Source organism: Haliotis rubra, unplaced genomic scaffold (genome assembly GCF_003918875.1).
Source record: "Haliotis rubra isolate DU_JTF1 unplaced genomic scaffold, ASM391887v1 Scf299, whole genome shotgun sequence".
Classification (NCBI taxonomy): Eukaryota; Metazoa; Mollusca; class Gastropoda; order Lepetellida; family Haliotidae; genus Haliotis; species Haliotis rubra.
In genome coordinates, this window is record NW_025766967.1 from 794,817 (window position 1) to 819,037 (window position 24,221).

A 24,221-nucleotide genomic window follows, 5' to 3' on the forward strand; every position below is an offset into this window, starting at 1 on the left:
AAAGTTTGTTTGTTTGTTTGTTTGTTTGCTGTTTAACACCGCACACGTCACGATTCCAGCTAAACGGTCTGTAAATAATCGACTCAGGACCAGACAATCCAGTGACTGACATCATTAACATCGATCATAAATAAAGAAACACCACATACACAGCAAACAAAATAGAAACAACACAAAACAATCGCACATAACTGTGGATGTGTGTTCTGACAGCTAACACTATCACAATTATGTACACGAGGTGTCTTCATAATACATAATACATTGTATACACAAATGTCATTGTGTTCCATAGGTTTTTATTTATATACTGGAATAATCAGAACTGTCTATTATGCTCTAATACAACGAGGACGTCCTGCAATACGATAATGCCACATTTTCCTGTGTTCGGGACTATTAATATATTTCCATAGTAACTTGATATTCAACCACAGAACTCAGAACCCAGTTTCGGAGTTCTCAGCTGGTAAATTGACATCTGATAGCCAGTCACAGGCAAACTTGATGGATAACTGAGTCACATTCGGTTTAATTAATCAAGTGATGATTCTAATTTTGCACAGGCAGAAACGTAACCTCTCCCGTTCGTTTAATATGAAATCCCAAATTTGACATTACGTGGTCTAGACGGTATCGGTGCCATATCGATATAGCATCTTTGAAAAATACGTAGGCATCTGTAAAGAATCATACTAATTAAATAACAGAAACCTGTACACTTCCGTCATTGTATATAGATAAGCAAACATGTACAATGTGGAGTTGTGTGTATGATGAGGATATTATTTACACAACATACACAGGTTGATAGTCAGTGTATACCCATAACCAAAATATTTTCAAAATTGTGTAGTTTGTTTTACTTTTATAACGGTTTGAACCAAATTGACCCTACATTCATAACGATCTGTATAAACACAAGCCTGTATCATTGCAGCGATCGTGGTATGTAGAGAAGGGTTTTTGTGTTGTAGTGCTGGGTTACCACGACAGGCATGGTTGTAGCGCTCTATGTGCGTTGTGTACGGTTAGGAAGCATGAAGCGATTAGACCTCGCATACAATGAATCATTTATACTTGTCTACAGTGTCAGGACGTATAGACGCGACGTAAGCGCAGTATATCTGCTCCATAAACTTTTCTAAATGGAAGTATACATTTGTACATGACCGATTCATCTTCAAGCGCACAAAGAAGTTTTATCATACAGCGTGCTTCACTCGGATTCTCACCAGCACGATATTTTCTTCTGAGCTTTGTCTTAACACATGCAGCCCATTTTTGTTATTCTGTACACACGTGAGCTTCGAAGTGCTCTGACAATAGCTTGACGCCTATGCGCTTCTACTCCGTCCCACGTTCAGACTATAATTACTGATCAATGCTCCGTCACTGGCTGACGCTCGCTTGCATGTTTCGCCTTTCCGATTGGTCGCTTGAAGTCACGTGGTGTGTATTATTGTAGATACTCCGTCGACTCCACGCTTGAGGGGCTTTCAGTGTGTAAACGATCACTGGTCTCACTGTAGTCGGTCAGCTAACTTGGGTCTCTCTCCCTCCACGGATTACACACGGGAGGTTAACGCTAGACTCGAGTCTCCTAGCTGCCGGTTCCTTGGTTAGGCCAGATTGATTCCTCTCAGCCGTTGTGTTGGCTCCGTTCGCGCATGGTAGAAACGTTGGATTGACAGAGCGCTAAGAGTAGGCACTAGCGTGGCACCAGAGTACCATGACAGATCGGGACCCCGATTCTTCCAGGAATTTGTTGGAAGGAAAACAGAACAATCTCCACAGAGTTAACAACTGCGCCATGAAGTCGGAAAAATATCTCGAGGACTATGAACGCTTGAGGTCCAAATTGGCCCAAGTAACATGCTATTTGTACGGTTTGGCGGCCGTTGTTGTAGCCGGTATGCTGATCCTTATTGTCATTGTAGCCGTGTTGTATGGAAAACTCAGTTACGACGTTGCTCACCATTCGCACCAGCCCAAGGTCGGGGAACAGATCGCCAAAATTCTTGAACGAGGGAAATTATGTTTACCGTGTAATGAACTCCGTCTAGGACCAAGTCCTGAGGAAGAGAATATGTTGAACAAGTTCACACGAGAGGAACACGACAACGTGGAAAAATGCTGTGTTGAAACTCCCTCACAACTCTTAGAACTACTGGAATTGGTAAGTCTATGGAATACATCTTTCATCTATCTCACCCGCCCACACAATCAGTAATACACTATATGCAATATCACTGTAAGCTTCTTCATACAGTAGGAATCTTTGTACTCGGTATTAAGTCGTATCTGTGTACGTCGTATACAGAAACACACAAACCCATACAGATTATGTATGTTGGCGGATCATCTATTTAGGGATTTTGACAATGCCAGTCTGTTTGGACACAGATGTTGTAGTGTTCCAATGTTGCCGTTCTAGGCTTTCAGATTCATATCATGTCGGTGACGCTGACGTATATCACGTTGCACACGTGTGGGTTGTCTGACAAGGCTTGTAGACGTGGTGGGGGAAGTGATTTTTTCCATAACAACCCCCTCATTTATTCCCCCATGGAACTACCGAGCTCACGGTGGGTGAATCTGTCCAGTGCTGGAATTCCCAGCTGAAACCACATCCAGCCTCTGCTGAAATGCGATAACCGGAAAGTGAGCATAACAGCTAACATGCACTTCAAACAAATTTTGATTTTAATCACAATTCGTTTCGCGTTATCCCGTTAGGAAATTGATAACGTGCTGGCTGAGGAACACAGCTAATATAATTTCCAGTGTTACCCTAGATTGAAAAATGACACCTTTTTCACTCAAATGTTCGTCCCGTTCAACGCAGCCTGTCCGCGAATACAATTGCCATAGTATTGTTGGGTAGCGTTTTAAATCATTATTGGAAAGCCGTGCTATTTTTGAAGGTAAAATCAATATAAACAACACATGCAGGTTGAGAGTGTTAGCCTGGCTGATAGATGTGACGTCGACTCTATGATATAGGAATGTCGTTGAGAGACCTTCATCAACTATTGACAGCAATATCTGTAGGTGGAAACCACCTGGTACGAGCAGGACATACTTCAGGACCAATGTCGACATTTCAACCCAGGAAACAGTATCAATGCAATAAGCGATGGTAATTAGTCAAGATGGGACTGAATACATCAATGGGTGACAAGCTGCATTAATATTTTATTGCCAGGTTTCGCCGATATTATGGAAATAATTGCTACACTGAAACTACTACCATGGAAGTGTTGGTTGGACCAGGTGGGTCAATACGGCAGCCTGGTCGATAAGGACATAAAAGGGACACATATGAATTTATAGATGTTAAGATTAGTAAAATATAAGTATTGACTGGTTAGAAAAATAGGAATGATGGGGTGACTGGATGGGTTATTAAATCCATACTGGAGAGAGAGAGAGAGAAAAAGAGAGAGAGAGAGAGAGAGAGAGAGAGAGAGAGAGAGAGAGAGAGAGAGAGAGAGAGAGAGAGAGAGAGAGAGAGAGAGAGAGAGAGAGAGAGAGAGAGAGAGAGAGAGAGAGAGAGAAATACGTTTTTACTCTACGTCCAGTATGAAAGATAAGAGTCATTATGAGATTGACAAGGCATATCTAACAGACTGTCTCTACACAGAAATAAGTAAACCACCACCCCATTCCAAAATACAGAATACGTTTGCACCTTAAAGCCACTTCCTTGAATTACAATGGTCATTTAATCGGATTAAGAAAAATATTCCTGAAATCCCTGACCGTCGTAATGCAGTAATTCTAACCGAGTAGTAGAAATAATCCACACAAGACAAATAACAGTGACACCTTAAACACAGAGTTACTAGCGGTGTCTGCAAAACGGTAATATCGGTGTCAGTGTCCAGTGTCAAAACAGGGCCCAAAACCCCATCAACTGCCCATATGAGCTCCAGCAGAAGCTGTCATGTATGGCCCCTATGTCACCCTTGGGGACTACTTTCGTATGTTGTCCCCATAACTTGCATAACAGATCGGATTTGGTATGGTCACGAAATATCTTACATTCAATTTTTAAACAAGGATATGAAATAGGTGAAATTGTAACCAAGACTTACTCATGTGCTAGGAATATAGACGGAAATGATTCACACGTAACGTTGTTGTAGCTTGCATAGCAGTATCTGATTTTATTATCGTCACGAAATTGGATTGGATTCAATTTTCATATGAGGATGTGAAATAATGAAAATATACAATGCTCGGTACTAATTAGTCACAGTAAGGAAGGATCTAGACCCGAAGTTTCGGAAATGATTACTGCAATAACGTTGTTGTAACAAATATACGTGTGTGTTATTCACGCTAGGGCAGCTTGAATATGACGACGTCACACGAGTTCCCATTGTCGTGAGATTCTTAACCTAGACTAACGGTGTTACTTGTTGCCGGGTTCTCAATCTTCAATACAGCCCCCACCTCAGGCTATATACCTGACTGAATATGATATTGTGCAGACTGTTTGCAATACGAGCTTGTATTGATACTTGACATGTATTAAATAAAATCCGTTCCGTGTTGTAATTCGGAATGAATTGCGTAAGGTATGTGTGACAAAACGTTTGACGTTATAGTTTAAGATTAGTTTGGAATTTCAGACACCTTTTTCATGTAAGTAGCTGAGATTTGTTTTGGACTGAATTTCACTACGTCCGGAAAACGTCAACGAAAGCAGCAATGATTATAACGTTATTTACATACACAAACATATCCATGGCATAGGATATTATAAACTGAAAGTACGTCAACCGACGCCTACACACACTTCTGGATACATGATGCCAGAATATTTACATTGTCCCCCAATTTTGAATAATAGTGGGGGTATTCGTTATGTTAAAATCTATAGCCTTGAGTGTCGAAGTATACGTAACGCATAGCTTTATAAGAAATAGGAAAGTTGTCCGTCCCGAGACAGCAGGTCTCCCTGTCGCAGTCCTATCTGATACCCGCTACCCACATGATTGTCTGTCCCCGCCCACTGACAGCTACCTGGAGATGGGTGACACCCCTCACGTGGGACGATGTCCACTGATGATTATTGTCAAACATCACGTGACAAAGGGCGGGCCTACACCCCCAGCTAGTTGCGATACCGATTAAGTCAGTAGGTATATTGCCCTCGCAAGAGAAGGAAGTATAACATGACACATTCAGGAAGCAAACATTACTTTCTGATATTTTCAAATTACAGAGCTTATTTTGTCAGGGTTAATTGAAATATTTTTAATAATATTATAAGATAAACAACCTTGTGTTGTTGTTTGTTTATATTTGGCTGATACTTTCTTTCAAAATATTTCATCATGCAGTGATTGTTTCGTGTTAATGGAATTATCAAGAGGTTGGCCATTTCTTGATCTTTATTAAGGATGATTGACAGTGTCTGGTTGACCATAGGGTGTTGTGTGACGGACACGCGAACGAATGACCTTTAGAACCTCTCACTGGTAATGTGACACGGGCTTGTATTACCGTATTATCCCTATATCTGTCACAGTATATACTGATTAACTCTTTCAAGCGCCGGGTCAGAGTTCACTGTAACCTTATTCAAGATAATCACTCTTATAGATTCGATCCGACCTCCGCACTTTTTCACTCGCATTTTCACGACCATGAGTTGTTTCTGTTCATGGTCATGAAAAATTCAGTTAAAAATCAATATTTTTTAGAAACCAAATTAAAGAGCGTGTTTCTTGGTAATAATGCTTATCAACTTGCCTTGTACTTTAATTAACAGTTAAAGTTACATTATTTATACTCACTGTTAGGTTTATATGGGCAGATGAATAATGTATCCCGTTGAGGGATCCACATTCCCGATCCATTCAGCGTTCTTACAGCAAGCTCACAAGCTCTTGTTTGACCCGCAATAGCTTGATCGATTTCCCACTCACAGGAAGACTTCTCAGTCAAGGGCTTTTCGCTTGTATTTTGTTATCTTCTAGACTTATTACAAAGAAGAGGCAGTTTATTTGATTAATGATAAGCTGTGAGGGCGTTATTGAATTATCAATTTGGGAATTCCTCGTTTTATAAGACAGCTTGATTTATGTCGCACATCTTCAAGATTTTAAGGATATCTAAAGTTGTTGGATTGAAAGCAGCGCCGACTCTGAGACAAAAAGACGCTTTGAATGATAAGTTGCAAGAAGAAAAAACAACTTTTTTCGCGCTTGTACAGGATGTTGAAAACATGTTTGGGGAAGCCCGTAGACTTGCTCATTTTCTAGGGAATTATTCTTTCACAAAACCAACAAATAACTGAAAAATGAAATAAAAATGTAGAAACGCATATTTTCCCGAGAAACACTGACACCAGCATCACACCCTCTAGACCTGCTAATTACAGTAACGGAAATCATATGTTGTTTCTTCAGCGCGGTTTGAAGAAAGGCTAGGCGACATGCATATTATGCTACTTTCATGTTTTTAACGTTCTAAAATCAATGCGGATAAAGTCTGCCATATTGTTCTTGTCAACTAGCGGTGTGTTTCCGTGACCAGGAACGCTTGTGAATTACGTCCGAGTATAACCCGAGTATTAGTGTGAGCATACTTTAATGTTGAGTATTATAAGTGGGTCGCTGAAGGCTGTGTGCGCAGATTCCATCTCGGATACCGCGCAATGAATGCAATGTAATTAATACCACTTGAGCCGATTGCTCATAGGATAAGTGAAAACCCCGTATTGCATGCAATACATACGTCCAGCTATAATATCAGTAATCGTTTGCGAACATAAAAATATATTGAATAGTAGCTTTGAATATGAAGAGCTTATATTAGATGTTTGACAATAACGTTACAATAAAACAGCTTTGTATAGTCTGGGCTTGCCAACGTTAGCGTTAATTATTAACAAATAATGGTTTTGAGTAAAGTTCCATTCTGGGTAAGCTGAGACATGCCTGATCGGGTGGTCGGGGTTCGAATTCCAGAATTAAAACATTTGTCAACGCCACAGCCGTGTGATGCAGATTGATAATGACGTGGTCTGAGGCGACAGATACTACTGTCTTGGTGTAGTGGATTCATACACACAAACACACGCACGTGTACACTCACAGGTATACACAAACACACACAAGCACTTGTAAAGACAACAAAAACACACACCACAGACTCACTCACTCACACACACATACACACGCACTCCACATACACACATATGAAGGCAAGATGTCTTGAACGCAGCGTTAGTCTCACCTGCGCCACCCCCTTCCCCCTACGCTTAATCGTCACAACTCACAGGCTACCCATTAATTAAGGGTTCGAATCCTAACGGTTCGTCCTCCACCAATACATAATGCATGATCTCACACTGCATGCATGACGTCAATAGAATACTGCAAGCACTCTCCAGTCCTGCTCATCCATCCATGTATACGGACCCATTCTGTACTTGAATAACGCCAGTCTTAAACATGTATTTCTCCTACATACGGTTGAAACTCTTCAAAGTTGAAAGCAATCAGTCCCAAAATAGCCCTGCTTGTTCCAGTTTGCCTAGTGAGGCAGCACAGGGTGATTGATTCGCGGTATGAAAATGTATAACAGCCTCAAGGCTGATCAATGAAGCGGAACAGGTCTCATTCAGGTAACGCGTGGCGTCATCTCGATTCTTTCCTGCTCAGTCTGTCCCTTGCGCTATCTCATTACCAGTTTCATAAACAACACTAGAGGACTATTCAATATATCCACTTTCATAAACACTAAATCTTTTCATATCAATCTTCATATGGCTATGAAACAGACCACATTGATATTCAGCTCATACGCAGCTACATAATTACTGAAGCGAGACTCCTGTGTGCGTTTTATCGATACATTCCCTGCATTAAGACAACACAGAATTCAACCACCGTGCCTCTTCTACTAGGAAATACATCGATTAGTGTAAATATTAAAGTATTGATGTAAACGGGTTGTGTTCCTAGTCACATCCTTCATGTTAGTGTCTGAAAAATGAACGGAATAAAGACATTTCAGATTTGGAAATATTAGTATTGAGATGAAGTGACAGTCTGTTGCTTTTCTAGATGAATCCTGTGATAACAGCCGGTGTATGGTACATCTGTGGCAATCTGTATATCATTTCAATAAATATTGTTCATCAAAACAATCACTTTTTGCTTTGTTTGACAAAGGTTATAATCCTTAATCATAGCCTCAGTGAAACTTCCGAAACTGTTTAATGGTGAATATTTGGAGGACACATTCAAATTCGACGCATAAGTGACAAAAATTATCTCCGATGCAATTTCCTATATTGAATTGTACCATATGTTCACGTGTTAACTATGTTAACTACTGTATTGACGTGTCTTTGCGTGTGTTTGTGCCCAACACAGGACATGATACGCTCACCTTTTCCCCAACACCTATTGTGATTCATAAACATGCCCCTTACATAGTCAGAATCGTATAGTCGACTCTGCTTTCGGTAGTGATTTCTTATGACTATTGAAAAGGATTGGTCGCTTTTATTAAAGTTTAGGACAGTCATTCAGAGTATGTTTATAACGTATTCTTTGATTTGACATGGATAGGTAAAGAACGTATACAATATTATTGATATCTTTGTGCCAAACACAATAGTTGCCTGTCAGGTCTTGAATTCCCCTAACTCTGAAAAGCATGTATAGTTGTGTTGAAGTAATAGGGTGAAATATACTTCGTCTAATACCGACAATGGCGGCCATTACAAGGCCTGATCTATAACACGATATTGCATTACGTGCAGTAAATACTGTTTTGTATACTGCTCTTGCGTAAATTCACTTACCAAATCGGCAACATGTTTCAGCACGGTCATATACTTCATACTGTTTTTCACCTCTGTTTGTTTATGTATACTATTCAAAGTAAGTAAAGATCACGGGGTTTTCATCATATGACTGTAACGAGGACTGCAACACAAGGCTTGCCAATTGCTGGTGCTCTTGCACTTAGTTTGGGTAGTATATGTGAACAGAGGCACGAAAAGAAATAGTTGTAAAATAATAACAATCTCATTGAGATTCCAAATAACAATCTCAGTTTAGACAAGAAGGAATATTCCGAAATGGTATTTTCTTCATTATCAGCTTAAAAGAAAGCTGTTTCCGATATTTTGTCATTTACTTTTGCTATGTGTATAGCTACTCTGTTTCAAATGTGAGTAAATATTTTCAGTATACCTTCCACAACAGCTTCTCTGGTCTTTTAAAGGGGTTGTGTCGTCTGATAGAGGCCGGGTTGTCTTTTACTTCGCGGAACAATATGTATCAGCGTTTACAGTTGTGGCACTATCACGGTCGAAAGTTAAACAATCTCGACTGTAATTTAGATATTTCAACTTGGATCAATGTCATGAACACCCGGTGTCCTCATTGACTTTCATTAATCTCTTGTATATACATGTATTGTCATCACATACACCTTTTACGCAGGTAACCGAGAGGTAACCAAGTCTGTATGTTCTCTGGCTTTGGAGATTCGAATACTAAAAACTTAGACATGTCGACTCCAACACATGTTGAAGAGACGTGACGTCTCGTCTCGAATACTGACGTTAGTGAGAAACGGTAGTCACGCCATTATACGTCTGTCATTTGGCATCACGACGCCCATCATTGAATCAAATACAGCTCCAGTTGTGTTGTACTGGCGTCTCCAAACTGCTCTATTATCTTCCTGTCTCTTAACCTCCATTAAAGTCATTAGTATTTCGTCATTCTGTTTCCTTATGAGAAGTGCAGATGTGGATTTGACGTAACATGGATATTACATCTCTGATTGTATACATGTTAATTGTTCCGGTGATTGAAATATGTCACGACGGGAATGAAATATACATGCGATGAATAAATATTTGACGGGCTAGCATTACAAATATACATGAAATTGCATGTATATGTATAAAGGTAATAAATGATACTAATTTGTCCTGCGATGTCACCACAAAATGTCACCTGCCTGGTGATTTTTGGGCAGCAAAGATATGTATATTACGCCACATATGTATGTCATATCCTTTTGAGACATATGATAATGGCGTTGAAATTAGTTGCACTTATGGGCGGCAAGCATTATTTCAGATGAGCTGCATAACACAATATTCACATCGCTGTGCTGTAAGTAACAAATATAACAATGATGCATATTAAACATATTGATAGAATTATACATTTACTTTACTGTCCATAGTTGTTTTATGACAAACGATATTAGGCCAAAAAAAAGTCGTTTTTCAGGCACCTTACCCCACATGTCACTTCACCTACCACCATTAAATCGTCATCCTATATATCACCGCACAACTCATCAATAAATGAAAGCGACAAAAACCTTTCAATATTCATGAGAAAGCTCGATTATACGATTCCGATACAAATCATGGTATTTATTACCATAACTATCAAATAGGGATGATACCCGGTAAGCTGAACATATCCCGTCCAGCGGTACTCATCGCCACAAACACACGCAAAGGCAAGTCAATTGTGACAATTTACAAATAATATACGTAATCCATAGTCAGGACCAGTTCTTGCAGAAATGTTATCCGAAACAGAAATAGTTTATTGCTTAGGCCTGAACGCACCAGAGATGATATTACTCGTCCGTTACCTGTTTTAATTAAACACGCTCCAGGTGTGTATACATTATCACAAATAGTCTAGAGTCAGTGGATGCTAAATTGCCTCTGTCACATCTGGATGTTTATTGTTATTGGTATAAAAGGGATGCTGGGACGAACTGGGATGCTGGGGAATGCCTGGATATTTTGTATATGAAGATATATGAACAACACAATCAAGCTTTGAGATATGATTGTGAGCTGTTCTATAGGATTCATATCTATGTCACGAGCTTGATATCAGCCAGTTACAATACAACTGTTAATGAAACCATGCCTAGCTCATGTTATTGTCAGTTGTATTAACACATAAGAGATCTATCATCATATTACAGTCCATATTTTCAGTTATTAGTTGTGCCTGATCTCCGTTGTTAGTTCTCTGGAACAATTGTTATGTGGAACTGGTCATACTTCAATGGGACTACATGTAGATTTCATCTAAATAATGCAAATATACGTACGATGATATCTCCGCGAAGTGAAAAGCGTTTTACAGTAGTAGACATGGTATTAGTGTGTTCCTCATGTCGGTATAACCAAGGTTCGTCGGCACCATGTACGCTAGGCGTGGATTTTACTACCTAGGATATAAGTCCGAGAGATGCATCATTTCTGGGTCCATCACATATTTAGCCCGCATGCCATGATGTAACTGGAATGCTGTTCAAAGCCACGTTCGGCTTCACTCCCTCCCTCCCTCACTCACTCAACATTTGGTATTGTACATGCACGCCGCTTGTCACGGTATCGGGATTTCGTTAGGGATATATGGCAATATATAATGTCTTGTTTCCAGGTTTCATTCAACTTAGAAAGACCCAACAAATCCTTGCTTGTGCATCCTTTTGTGGATTTAGAAATTTTCAGCAGAATCTTCAGTGTCTCCTTTAAGCTGTCCCCTCATCTTCACCCTCACGAGGACGCTACCATCTAAACACTGACACATACAGACTGGCGACCCACTTGTCTGACCCCGAGATTCTTCGTAAAACTTTGTTTTGAGAGCATGATATAAGATGCGTTAGATATACGAACTCGTCAACGATGGTGTCCTGTTGTGTTTACTATCATGTGACCGTTGGTTGGCTTAGAGCATGTCATGTTTACTGTAACATGATTTTTGACTGACTTACATCATGACATGTTTACCGTCGTTGTCTGTTTAATTCGGACCAGGGTTGGTGGCGTCGTAGAGCGCCCTCCGGGATGGGGCACATGTGCAGATCTAAATCTACGAGGACGTTTTTGCACTACGACTTTGGATAAAACAGGATACGGACGATGAAAATATAAAATTGACTTTTAAAGATCAATAAATCCTGTTTTAGGTACAAAGGTAGATGCTTACACATTAGAAAGCTTCTAAGCCGATCAGACATAACACATGCTGTCTCATTCTTTGAGCATTCTCTGTCATTGCAGACAAACATAAAAGGGATTTGTGAGTCTTATATTCAGCGTTACTGATAAGACTTCTTAAAAGTAAATAATGTACGTCTTTCTTATGTGTTAGAGAAGTTTTATGTAACGTAAACAGATTGTTCACGACTCTCCTTAATGTTCAACAGATCTTAAAGTGCACATAAAGACGTGGCTATTTTCAAAACAAAACGTAGAATGTAGGTCACGAATTTCACATGTCACCTGACCTCTGACATATGACCTTCGACAGATCATTGTTAAACGTCCTTGTATCACGTATGTCCGACCAGGCTAACGACCCACGCTAAGGTCGTACGCATGCAATTTTTAAGAATTGTTAAAGCCGGTTGGGTAGGTTAGTGGTTGAAGTTTCGTTTGCCACACTTGGATCCGGGGTTGTTTCCCTGCATGTGGCTAACGTGTAATGTCCACAGTTGGTTTTAACAGCCGCTTAACGCTGCTCTCACTGGTGCCTCGGTTTAAAAATAAATATTACACCGTCGGCCGTTACTGTTAACAAGAAAACACCGTATTGCGATACCATCACCAACACGATCCATTAACAGAAATCTCCAGATTTACATCATATGATTGCAAACGTATTTCCCCACTCCAATACGAACAGGGAGGAAAAATTCATACCAAATGCACACCAAGAAATTTTGTCAAACTAAATATTGAATCATGCTTAATGATGGATTAAATTATAACTTTTGACAACCCGAGTTTGAAAGCGGATCAGAACAATTTCTTTGATGTGAAAACGTAGAGTGGAGTCCTAGTAGTAATCTGTGAAAGCTGGTTCGAATCATCAATAGGCTAACACGAGACCTCGAGCTACAAGATGCGGGCTATTTCAACACATCAGGAGATCAAAACACAGTCCGCTATTGCTACATGTAAAGTTGTAGAGAGAAGATGAGTTGGACAGAGAAGATAGCTGGAATCCCCAGTTGACAGAGAAGGAGACAAGGCATACTGCGTGTCAATGGTGCAGCTCGTTTGATGTGGAGGTAGCAAAGGCATGATGGCGCCTGACTGACAATTGTAATGTGCTCTTCATCTCGTCTGTGATGGTACAGGAGATGGTGGCTATCGCTACAGTCGACCCATCATATGTTTTATATTTACATTGAACCACTTGCTGCAGTTTGTCAATCAGGATTGATGTGTACTTTACTCACTATTCGATGAAGCACATAGATCGGATTCCTCACAGAAATCATTGGTTCGATTCTTTCTGAAACTGGACATGGTTATCCATCAGTTTTGAAGGCATTCGGGGCATGGTAATGAAAATTACGTTATTTTTTTAATCAATTATATCGCAAAAAATTAAATGATATTCACAAATTTCTAATTCTTTACAGTGTGAAACCTAACAATACGTTCAAATCATATTAGGTTACCAGCTCTTTGAAATTTGAATACAATGCGTAAATTAGCTTTTGAAACCACAAACGTGCTGCTCAGTTCTGGCTCGATGTGCAATTATGTCAGTTCAATTTGTAAAATCATTGATGAAGGAGCGCGGCTTGTGAACATTAATTATCAGAATGAAAAGGAACAGAATGGAATCCTATCGCGGTTCTACACCAATTACACACCCATAGTACCTATTCACTCTAGGACCCGGAAGGATATAATAAAAATTAGTCTTTAGAATGGTCATCACATAATGCCAAGCTCCAGGAACTGAGGTTAATCATTATGTAGTTCCAGACCTTCCGTCTAGTCTGTACCAATCCAAACAGATTTAACCTCAGCGCTTGTTCCTCCCACAGAGTGTACCGTGTATAAGCCTCCAATTTCAACCCGGTGCTTGTCCTCCTGCAGAAGTCTATTAGTCCTCATCGATTGTGTCCTCCCGTTTAAGACGGGTTATTACAATCCCATGACGGATTGACTTTACAGGAACCATTGTTGCGATGGTAATTTTCAGCTAGCAGAAAAAAGAAAAAATCTTTTGGAGGAAGTAATGGATCGGCATCACCGGTGTCAGGGACGCGTAACGACGTGGTCATAATGAACATACTCTTCCACAGTAGCAGTTGGTGCAGTAGAGATGCTTTTAGTTGAGGACGGTTAAAAAGCAAATGCCAATAACTAAAGGTTTACGATCCCTTGAAGGGGTCGTAGATCCCACTAATGTTCTTAGACTATGACAATTCGGGAACGGAAATGGTTGGTGTATGGTGGAATATGGACTAATGTAGTACCAGATCTCTCAGAGGTGTGTATACATGACCATAACCACATGAATAATTCCCCGGTGTACAGCTTATACAACGTCAATTGACGTACATTACGCGTGCCGCCATGCTCCAGTAAGGCCTCTGTATTAAAGCACCACAAGGCTGAGACTACTCTGTCTTGCAGTCCCTGAACCACATTACTTTCCCTACTGCCTAGCCCACACCCCCCACACTCCCACCCCCCTGCAATGCTAAAGCCCTAAATGAAACAAGTCTAGATTCCGATCAGGAATCCCTGGTCTCCCATGGGCTCCTTTTTAATTTAAATGACTTTGTTTGCTACTATCAAAATTATATACATTTTGAGACTAAGCGTTAGTCTTGGCTGAGACAAGTCAGTAGTCTCTGGAGTTTAGTCTTGAGTCATTTATGTTCCGTTTAATCTGTTAAACTAGATCGTGCTTTTTCATATTCTAACATAATCCCAGAAAGCACTAATGACAAAGTCCACACGAAGATAGAAAAGGGCTATAAACCGCATATTCTAACCCGCTTAACACAAGGGCATTGCAGTAGTATAATTTGATAGACGAAGATATTAAAATTGATTAGAATGATTGGTCAGGCAATGAAACTGCTGTATGAAGCAGTGTTTTTATTAAGGTCCTGGCTACATGACAACATCGATTTTCATTTGGATACAATATATATAATCCATTGCGGTGTCTCCCTTGAAGCCAGGTTGTATTGCTAATACGTCTAACTGATTAAATCGAAGCCATGTTGGTAGCTAAAGCACACTTACTACCTATTTTGGCTAACCGCCTTATACCTGGGACACATCGCTCGTGGTGTTCTCATCATTATATAACATACGGAAAGTGTGGAACAACGTCTTGAATAATAATTGATAATTACTGGCCAGGCGAGCATAGCCGATTGTATGGTAACAGCAGCACACAAATCTGTCAATGACATCACGCTGCGCGCGCAGATGCTGTTTGTATGCGTACACATGTTGCATGTTTAAACATTGATTTTTAAACAGGGCGTAGATGAGATGTGATTTGATTTGGTTATATATTCGTTTGCTTGTACAACCATTTTCCAACTGTATTTTCACCTGTAAAAACAAAACATTTATTTGGACATTCCACGATAGGCATGACGATAAACAACTTAAAAATAGAAAGAACGCTATTGTCCTTTTTATTCGGCAAAATATGTCACAGATGTATTTTCACACAGACTGCAGATTATTTCCTTTCTAAAGCTATAGAGTATGGAGAATATTCCAGATGTATTTCGTTTCATGTCCCTTTTCTTATCACTCTCCGATACCAGAGCTGTTAGTATCTACATATACAACCGCGATCACTTCTCCGTTTCTAAGACGCCGTGGAGGGTATAGCATAACACATGCTGCAGATATGTACCTGTTGTAATATATCTGTCAAGATACGGATATACTGTGACATATGGCATTACGCAATGCGTATGTGTATCTGTTCTACGAGAATTCAAAGTCTGCACAGTGATATATCCTATCAATACTTACTCCTGCGAACAGCGTGCTTGGCAATTGCCAAGAGTTATGGAGGAATAGGGGTACCTTGCATGACCACCATTTAGTGCAATAAAAGTTCTGTAAAGCTTTGACGGTTAATGGTGCAGATAACATTCCCAGGCCAGATGTGACTAAGTACTTACAGGATTAAATATTGCACACATCCAGCTTTACCTGTGGGTTCGAAAGCGACATAAATAATTATCACATTGATAACAGTGTCTGCTGAAAGGTTAACTGGCACATATATGGGTACCAGGCACCATGCTGGTATTGAATAACGGGATATGTCGAGATTGAAGGGTTATCTATATTGATGTGGTACAGCACAATACAGACACAAAAATGTTATAACATTTATTAGCTCGAAGTGGTTTAACACAAAACAGACACCTAACAAAATGGTATAAGTTTAGACAACAATACTGTGGCATAACAGTAAATAATATCGAGATGACCTGACATCATTATTATTTATGTAGTAATCCACATAAAAGATTGCCATAACATTTTTCAAAGTCGATATGGTATAACATAAAACAGGCACGTAAAGAAATGGTATTATAATAACATTTTAACATCGACGTCGACGTCGCACATTTAAATGATGTACAATCGTTGCTACGAAATGACATTCAGAAGTTTCATTGGGAGAAAATGCAGCTCCTCTGATAAGCTATTTGAGGAAATCATAGTCCCGGGATGCGTTGAAAAGGCTTAAATTAAACTCGTATCTGCAGGCATACACCAGGTATTCTGTAACATTTAGTTATCTCTCAGTTCACACGTGTGACATTTAACATAAGCTGTAAGTTACGCCTCTCTTTACCGTTGTTTCCCTAGTCCTTCCGAAACTTGTAACAAGACATCTTATTACCGTTTTATTGGCTATAGGGCCCCGTTTACAATTTCCAGTTGTGTCTGTGTCATGTTCATCCTACTACTTGGATTAATGACCAATTTGCCACCATGAGGCAGAATATTCATAGCCCATTAAAACAAACACTTATAACATTTCTGTCAGACAGACGATTATGAAGGCTCCAAGAGAATGTTAACATGTACATTTGGTGGCACCAGTGGTGAACTAACGGGAACAATTGATGCATGAATAATTTAAACGGTCTGGGAATTTCATGACTCTTGGGCTAATCATGTTCATTGAGGTTGTATGGCTTTCGTCATGTCACGTCAGGTTCGGGTACATTATGTAGAGTTAATTTTATCCATTATTCATGGATGCAACTTGAAAACATTTGGAGGAATCACATGAACTCATAAACTACCATGTGCTATAGCGTTAAGAGAATGATACACCAGGAACTGATATGACGTGCCAAATGGAAGAGTAAGAAACAAAGACCAAGGCCTCAACCATTAACCTATGCTGCCAAAAGAATTTGTAACTGGTCTCATTGAAGACGTAATACGGTAGAATAATCAGTGGATGTACGTATGCATGGCATGCTTTCAATTGTTTTGCACCGGACATTTATGGCTTATAAGCCTGGAGATATGAAATGGAAGAGTTAGTTCCTGTAGCCTTTTTTGGCAGCCTAGAAGCTTGCCGAAAAAATATCAAACATGTTTTAGCAATGTTGTCATCTTTAATAAACCAAATCCCAAGCCTGCCAAGAAGCTTCTCCGAAATGTTTTACAAAGAAGTGATTATTAGGGTATCACAGACTTCCCATGTTCGAGGACTCTGGTCTTCATCAATGCTGCCTCTGAGACAACAGTTACGACAGGTTTTGGCAACGAAGGTCAAGTTAAACTAAATGCAACTCGCCCCTGTTGTGCAACAATCGCTTTATGATCAACAGGCTAGGATGGGTATGCGCTTACCAGTCCCTTCCCATATGCTAGTCTGATCATCTCGCATGTTCTCGTGTGTTCTCGCCACAGGAGCATCACCAGACCGTCATTTTTTCCCGTTAGTTTCCAAGTTCGTCATTTCTCTTCCGCACGTAAACACGAACAACAGCCGTTCACTGTGTTCCTCAAGCGGATGTGTCTCACCTGACGGAACTATTGAAGTATTTCAGATTGCAACAAAACTTCAGAGACTTTGTTTTTAAAAAGCACAGGAAATCTTGAGCCTCTGGTAGCGAACAGCCGTGAAGCGCGATTCCATTGTAAACAGCAAACGTCACAGAGTGCTGAACATCTATGGCGTTTGTCCAGGATCATTTTACGAAAAGTGGATTAAGGTATTTTAGGACCGAGTAAACATTTTCCCGTATCTAGGCTGAGTAAAATGAAAGTAATTGAAAGTATGGTTCTGCATGTTTATAGTGCATTCCGAGTATAGGGGGGCAACATGAGTCTATCAAAACATATCACCTTGGGGTGACGTAAGGGCACGGCTGTCGTAGTACAGTCTAGGGCTTAATATACATGTCTAGATGGAGGAGTCTTGTGTTACCAACTCCTCGGCCAAACTACAAACATGATTTTCGTAAAAGCATCGCAAATGCATATTTATTTTCATGTTGGAGTCACGGCGGGGATTACACTACATCTGCTTTTAGTCTCAGTTTGTGCAAACACGAGTTCCGGAATCAGTTCCTTCAAACACGATACGAACCAATCTCCACTGATTGCCAGATTGAAAACGGTCATTTTCTCCAGAAAGGACTTATGTGCTTGTATTTCAATGCTCGAAGAAAGCAAGAAATCATCTCCGTTTGAAAGGGTTGTTTACTGTCATTTTGAAATATCTGAAACAAGTGAGACCAAATCTTGGTTTTTAAGTTACCAACACACCATGCAAGTTTGGTAAACCGATCCATTAACCGTCAAAATGCCGATGTTTACACTAAAGACAAAATTAATTGTCTCTGTTTAAGTTTGAACATGTGAAACTATGTACTAGTCTGTATGGATGGAGTGTTCAGCAGTCGTTTCGAATTATGGCGGAAAAAATGATCAAAGGAAATCCGTCCATTCGGAAAATACATTCGCTAGGATATCACTGCAAGTCTCAGAGTAGTCTCTTGTTAGTTACCGAGGTGTGTAATTAAAACCCAAGTTTCCTTGTGCATTTTCCTCGAACACCTTGTAGATAATACGGCAGAGATTTGACCACTGAGGTCTGACACTCCTGGTGCTGTAGTGTAATTGCCGATAATGGCGGACAGCAGAGCCCTCTGCAGAGTATCCTTCAAAGGTCGGACTATGCATGTCTGTTCTCCGCGGGGAACAGAGTCAGATCGGCTGTAACACGAAGCATTGATTCCTAGGTGAACCTTATTTCCATGTCTTGTGTGGCAATTTGGCAACAGACGCGATATATTAACTGAAGTGAGGACGGGTCATACACCCTTGCACGTAGATGTAGATTTGTTGGAATTTGAATATAAAGGATACTGCTTTTGGCATAGTTGCACGATTGGGATGATAAGAACCCATACATGTAGCGGGTTGGATTCATGGAACTGGCACATCTTGTTTTGCAGTAGAATTGTGTCGCGGCTGGCTGATTGGTTTGTCAGTTGGTTTTGATCGGCAGACTGAGTTTTTAGTTTTATCAGCTGGTTGATCAAGTCCATTGTTTGAACGGTCATTCTACCTCTCAGTTTCTTGGTTACAGACGTCCCCTGTTTACAAGTAAAACTATGTACATATTAATAGGAAGGTGATTAGGAATCAGCGTAGTCTCTCGTACAGACCCTGAAGCAAATATATCCAAGAAAGCCCACACAAGTCTAGAAAATGTGGCAAGTCTAGATTTCCTCAGCTTCTGAAAATGAAGAAGGTCTCAGGGCTCCTTTTCATTATATTTTATATTTTTTTACTATGAACTTTTTTCAGTAAAATATGTTCATTTCAGAGACTAGTTGTTAGTCTAGAATCAGCGTTGCGTTGTTGATTAGTTCCCTGGTTCCTTCACAGTTTCATTTGATGATGACATTCTTCAGTTGCTGGTGTCCAAGCGGCCATTTCGAGCCAATAATCTGAATAGTTAATGTCACTTCATTGAACAGTCAACACGTTGGTCATTAAATGGTTATGGCGGTCAACCCATATGTACCTTCTGGCTACTTTCTCAAAAGATCATCTGAGAGAAAGAGAACTGTAACTTTGCGAGCATGGAATGGTACAAACATTTACACGCAAACAACCGTTTCTTCTGATCCATCTCACTTCAAAACCATTTATCTTGATCAAATAACGGGGATACGCGAGCTGTACTAATTAACCGTAACGTGACTGATGAGTACAGACTAATATATTTAGCTGAATGTTTACAATAACCAGATTTCTTCTCCAAAAAGTTTTCAAAGAGACCCGGAAGAAATTAGCTGGCATGTTTGGACAGCCCTGCATGAAGGGTTCCAGTTTGCTTTTGTCTGGAAGTGTGAATTAAGGCCTGGCGTTTGACTTGTTTAACAGCTATAGTAACTGCCGAGACCGATCATTACCTGGTATTACTGTCGACTTGGGCATCACTCTCTACACCCTCTGATCGACCGACTGATTGGTGATAGGCCCAAGGCTTCAGCCAATTAGCGAGCTCTGACACTTGCGAGCTCTGCAACAACGCATGGTGTAGGGTGCTGGTAATGGGAGCTGTTTTGGCTTGTATGTATGCCATTCTACCATGACTTCAGTAAACACTGGATTGTGATTGGTTAATTAAAGTCATTCAGAGGTATATAATCACGTTATACAGGTCTCTGTTTTCCGTGCGCAATCATACATGGTTTACGGTAATGCACTATTTTTGTCTGCCCACTAACATGGCGGACACCGAACAACCTACCGATGCATCGATAAATTACGGCGATTTTACTGTCGGAAATTACACATATGTCTTTAAAGATGGATTTAGCGATGACGGGCACGACTCACCACTTGCGTAAATCACAGCAATAGGTGTTTATACATACAAAAGTACTTCGAAAGCATGGAAACAAATATTCAGTCGAACAAGATCAAAACATCGTCTGCTTTCCGAATAAAAATTCAGCAAAACAAATATGTTTACGTTGATTCTATGTTATGTCAGAATAGATCCAGCAATAGACTGCTACAAAATTTCCGTGTTAAATTTATTATCAGCTTTCGTCAACGATATCGCCACTGATCTTGATCCGGTAACGGAGGATGCATTAACATCGAACGCCGAAGAAATTTTAGATTCTAATGCCTTCCGTCCACATAAATAAACAGTTGGGTTATCAATTCAAACAAAATGATATTTTGAAATTTGTACTGTTTCAAATTTAGCGGTAGTAAAACACAATTAGATCTACAGAATCTGCAAACCGTTCTGTTTAGCCCAACATATTTTTTTTCTAAATGTATAATATCGTTGAAAAAGTTATTTAGCTTAGTCATGATCCCTCTTATCCATTACACTGCTTGATCTAAAGTAGTCTATTAAAGTATAATTAATTACCTTACCGTGTTTATGCCAGAGGTACACCCTCGTGTCCTGATCCATCCTTTCGGAAATATCACCAAAAATCTGGCTCTTTGTCAACAGACTCGCGAACATGCCAGCCAATCCGATTCAATTTGAATTCACTACACTTTGAAGCCACTAGGTCACAAAACACTTTCCAAAATGTAGAAAATAATATCCGTAGAATCGAATTTGAGCACAAAGTACACACATGAGTGTGTAAGAGTCACCACAGCTGTCGCACGCAGACGTAGAGGTGCGTGAAATCGTCAAGTTGACAGGGCGCAAAATTCAACAGTATCTAAATTCGGTACAACACGGACTTCTCGTTACAGCAAAAGCGCCCCTACTCTTAAATTTTGTACCAGTACCAGTAATTAGATATCAAAGACTATCTCAGTCATACAATCAGGTTAACCTTGCGCAAACTGTCAGTGGCTCTCCTGTCGCATCTTTCCAAATGTAAACAATGACTTCGAGAAAAGGTCAAGGCCATGAGGTTGCTGCCACTATTCTGGTGGGGAAAGGGTCTACGGTGGAATTTTCAAATGTGAACCAAGCTTTTGAAACTTATTTGATATATGTTTTCCAGCTTATCAGTTAATGATTGGTGATTGATGCATTGAAAAAACAAAACGTGATTTGTTATTACTGAATCTGGAGTTTGTTAGTCATTGACGGTTTGCCACCAAACACCCCGTTTCGGGCGATACCACTTGAGATTGGAATGCAGAGGCCGCTTCACGTATTGACTCGTAACCAAAGAAAGTACAAATAATCTTTACGGTACAGTACCAGAGGATATTTTCTTTTAATCATCGGAATGATAAAAGTAGCCTAATAGCAGGTCTGTTTTTATTATTGTTTGGACAAGGAAATTACCTGCAGCATTAAACTCCATCCACTAATGCCAAGCACCATTATTATCGGTAAAACCGTTATCCAAACAAATTCCAAATGATAATGATAATTGTAGTATTAATCACTGATTACTATTTAGTATGCGCCACAGCATCAAGCATTGTGTGGTTGAGATTCAGCTATCCATAGACCACCGTTATGTATGAAGTAATCGTAAGATTAAACTATAGTATGTACTTACGACAACTCGTAACGCTACGAACGCTTTGTGGATCGGGACCGTGAACTGTAGACCACGTGTCATCGAGGCGCCAATAGTTTATCATAATCTCATGACGTTATTAAGACTGATAGTAATATCACAGTTGCTATGTTTAGGCAAAGCATAGTCCATTCGTGTTAGCAGTGTGATAGCCACACTCATGTTCAGCCTATGTTCTATATTAACCGTTACAAATCGCTTCCTTCAATGCCGTTTTCGTCATGCTGTCGCATAGACAAAACACAACTCCAGATTTACACCCAACCTACTGAGATTTTAAACGCCTAACATTGGTGGTGTAAATGTAAAAACAGACATGCCCATGATACGAACCGTGGCAGTAATCGTACTTTGAACCAGCTGGTTTTTCGCCTGTAATCTTTCACCTAATACCCAGTGAAACGTATACGTCTTCTTACCTTGTGTGTTCCAAGACAGAGAACCGTTGAATGAGCCAACTCTTATCAGACCCCATAAATGAATCCTTGAATGAATCTTATCAGTTTATACATGGCTGTTTCTTAAGCAAACGTAAGTAGTCGTTGAGCTTTATTACCCGACTTGTTTTCAATGACATTCAACGGCTGTCAATCACAGCTGCTGATAAATTCTCCTAATTTTTATGATACAAGAATTTCTAAACGTTAAGCCAGACTTATTTGACTGGCATTTGAATAATGCCTTCTATTTCCAACACACTGCATTTTCAACAAACGCATTGCAAACCCTAGACTAACATTGCGTCACTGCAATGGGATACGTCAGCAATAATGACGTCAGTTCTTAACGTAACGTTCAGTCCTTCTAGGGCCAAGGCATAATATCCTCTAGCTGATTACAGCGTTGCATTATTTCAGAGATGTGAACCTGCATCAAACGTGTGGAAGATTTGCTTTGGGTAGAGTTCTTGCAGCATCAAAAACTGATGATGAAAATTTTTTCTGAAAAGGAAATTCATGTTCTGCATATTCTCCGCAGTACACGGCACTAAGGACACGATTTTGTGACATTGTATCTAAAGTTGAAGTCACATTAGTTCCATCAGGTGTAATCAATACAATTTAATTCCGTTGACTATCAATTAGGCCTACATTAATCTTCCAACGAGTCAGTTCACTTTTGGATGTTTCACCTGAAAGGCCGACTCTTTGATCTACAGCTCGCTGTTCCATCCAAGTAATTTGCTGCAGGTACTTCAGAACGGGATAATCGTGTTGTTAGGCCCTGTAATTGCTAAGTACATTCAGAGAGACCAAAACCATACATATATTCCGCGGCATCATTAAAAAAGAAAAGACTTAATTTCTACCTCATCTTGAGCTTTTACCGGACGGTCTTTTATCGTGGAACTGGATCTGCCTGACCATTAGTTAAAGTCATTACGATCCGTTGTATATTAACAAATTAAGACGAAAGCTACCTCTGATACTCATGTTGTTCCCGAGTCGACATACAATGATGGTTGATTTAGTAGATGCAAAAATACATCTCATTTGACCAAAGATTGGTTGGAAGGTATTAGTTGCAATAGGATCATTGGGATTATTAAGTAAAGGATTTGCTCGATGTTGTGTTTTAGGTCTTTGGTTAATGGGTTAAGAGACCACAAAGCTGATGTCGATATCTAAAAAATGTTAGAAGGATGTGAATCGATCTAGCTTCCAGACTTGTAATGGAATTCTGTAATTAACGTCCGCCATACGTGAACACAAGACTGAATCGGATTTGAAAACCTATAAACAACTATGTAGCCTTAATGAAGGCTTGTACTTTAATCAAAGGATTGGAAAGACGTGCTGAATGAATCTGATGGGTTAAAATTTGTACACGAT

The 24,221-nt window shown here is 39.9% G+C and overlaps 1 protein-coding gene across 1 annotated transcript in view; it reads left to right on the forward strand.

The window, feature by feature from the left end:
* Positions 1-1,481: 1,481 nt before the first annotated feature.
* The window catches only part of LOC124282375 (tumor necrosis factor ligand superfamily member 10-like), a 67,405-nt gene continuing 44,665 nt past the window's right edge, over positions 1,482-24,221 (forward strand). The window contains exon 1 of the mRNA XM_046718350.1: positions 1,482-2,179. Coding sequence (XP_046574306.1) covers positions 1,733-2,179 — 447 coding nt within the window. The 5' untranslated portion in view covers positions 1,482-1,732. The remainder of the gene's footprint in view (positions 2,180-24,221) is intronic.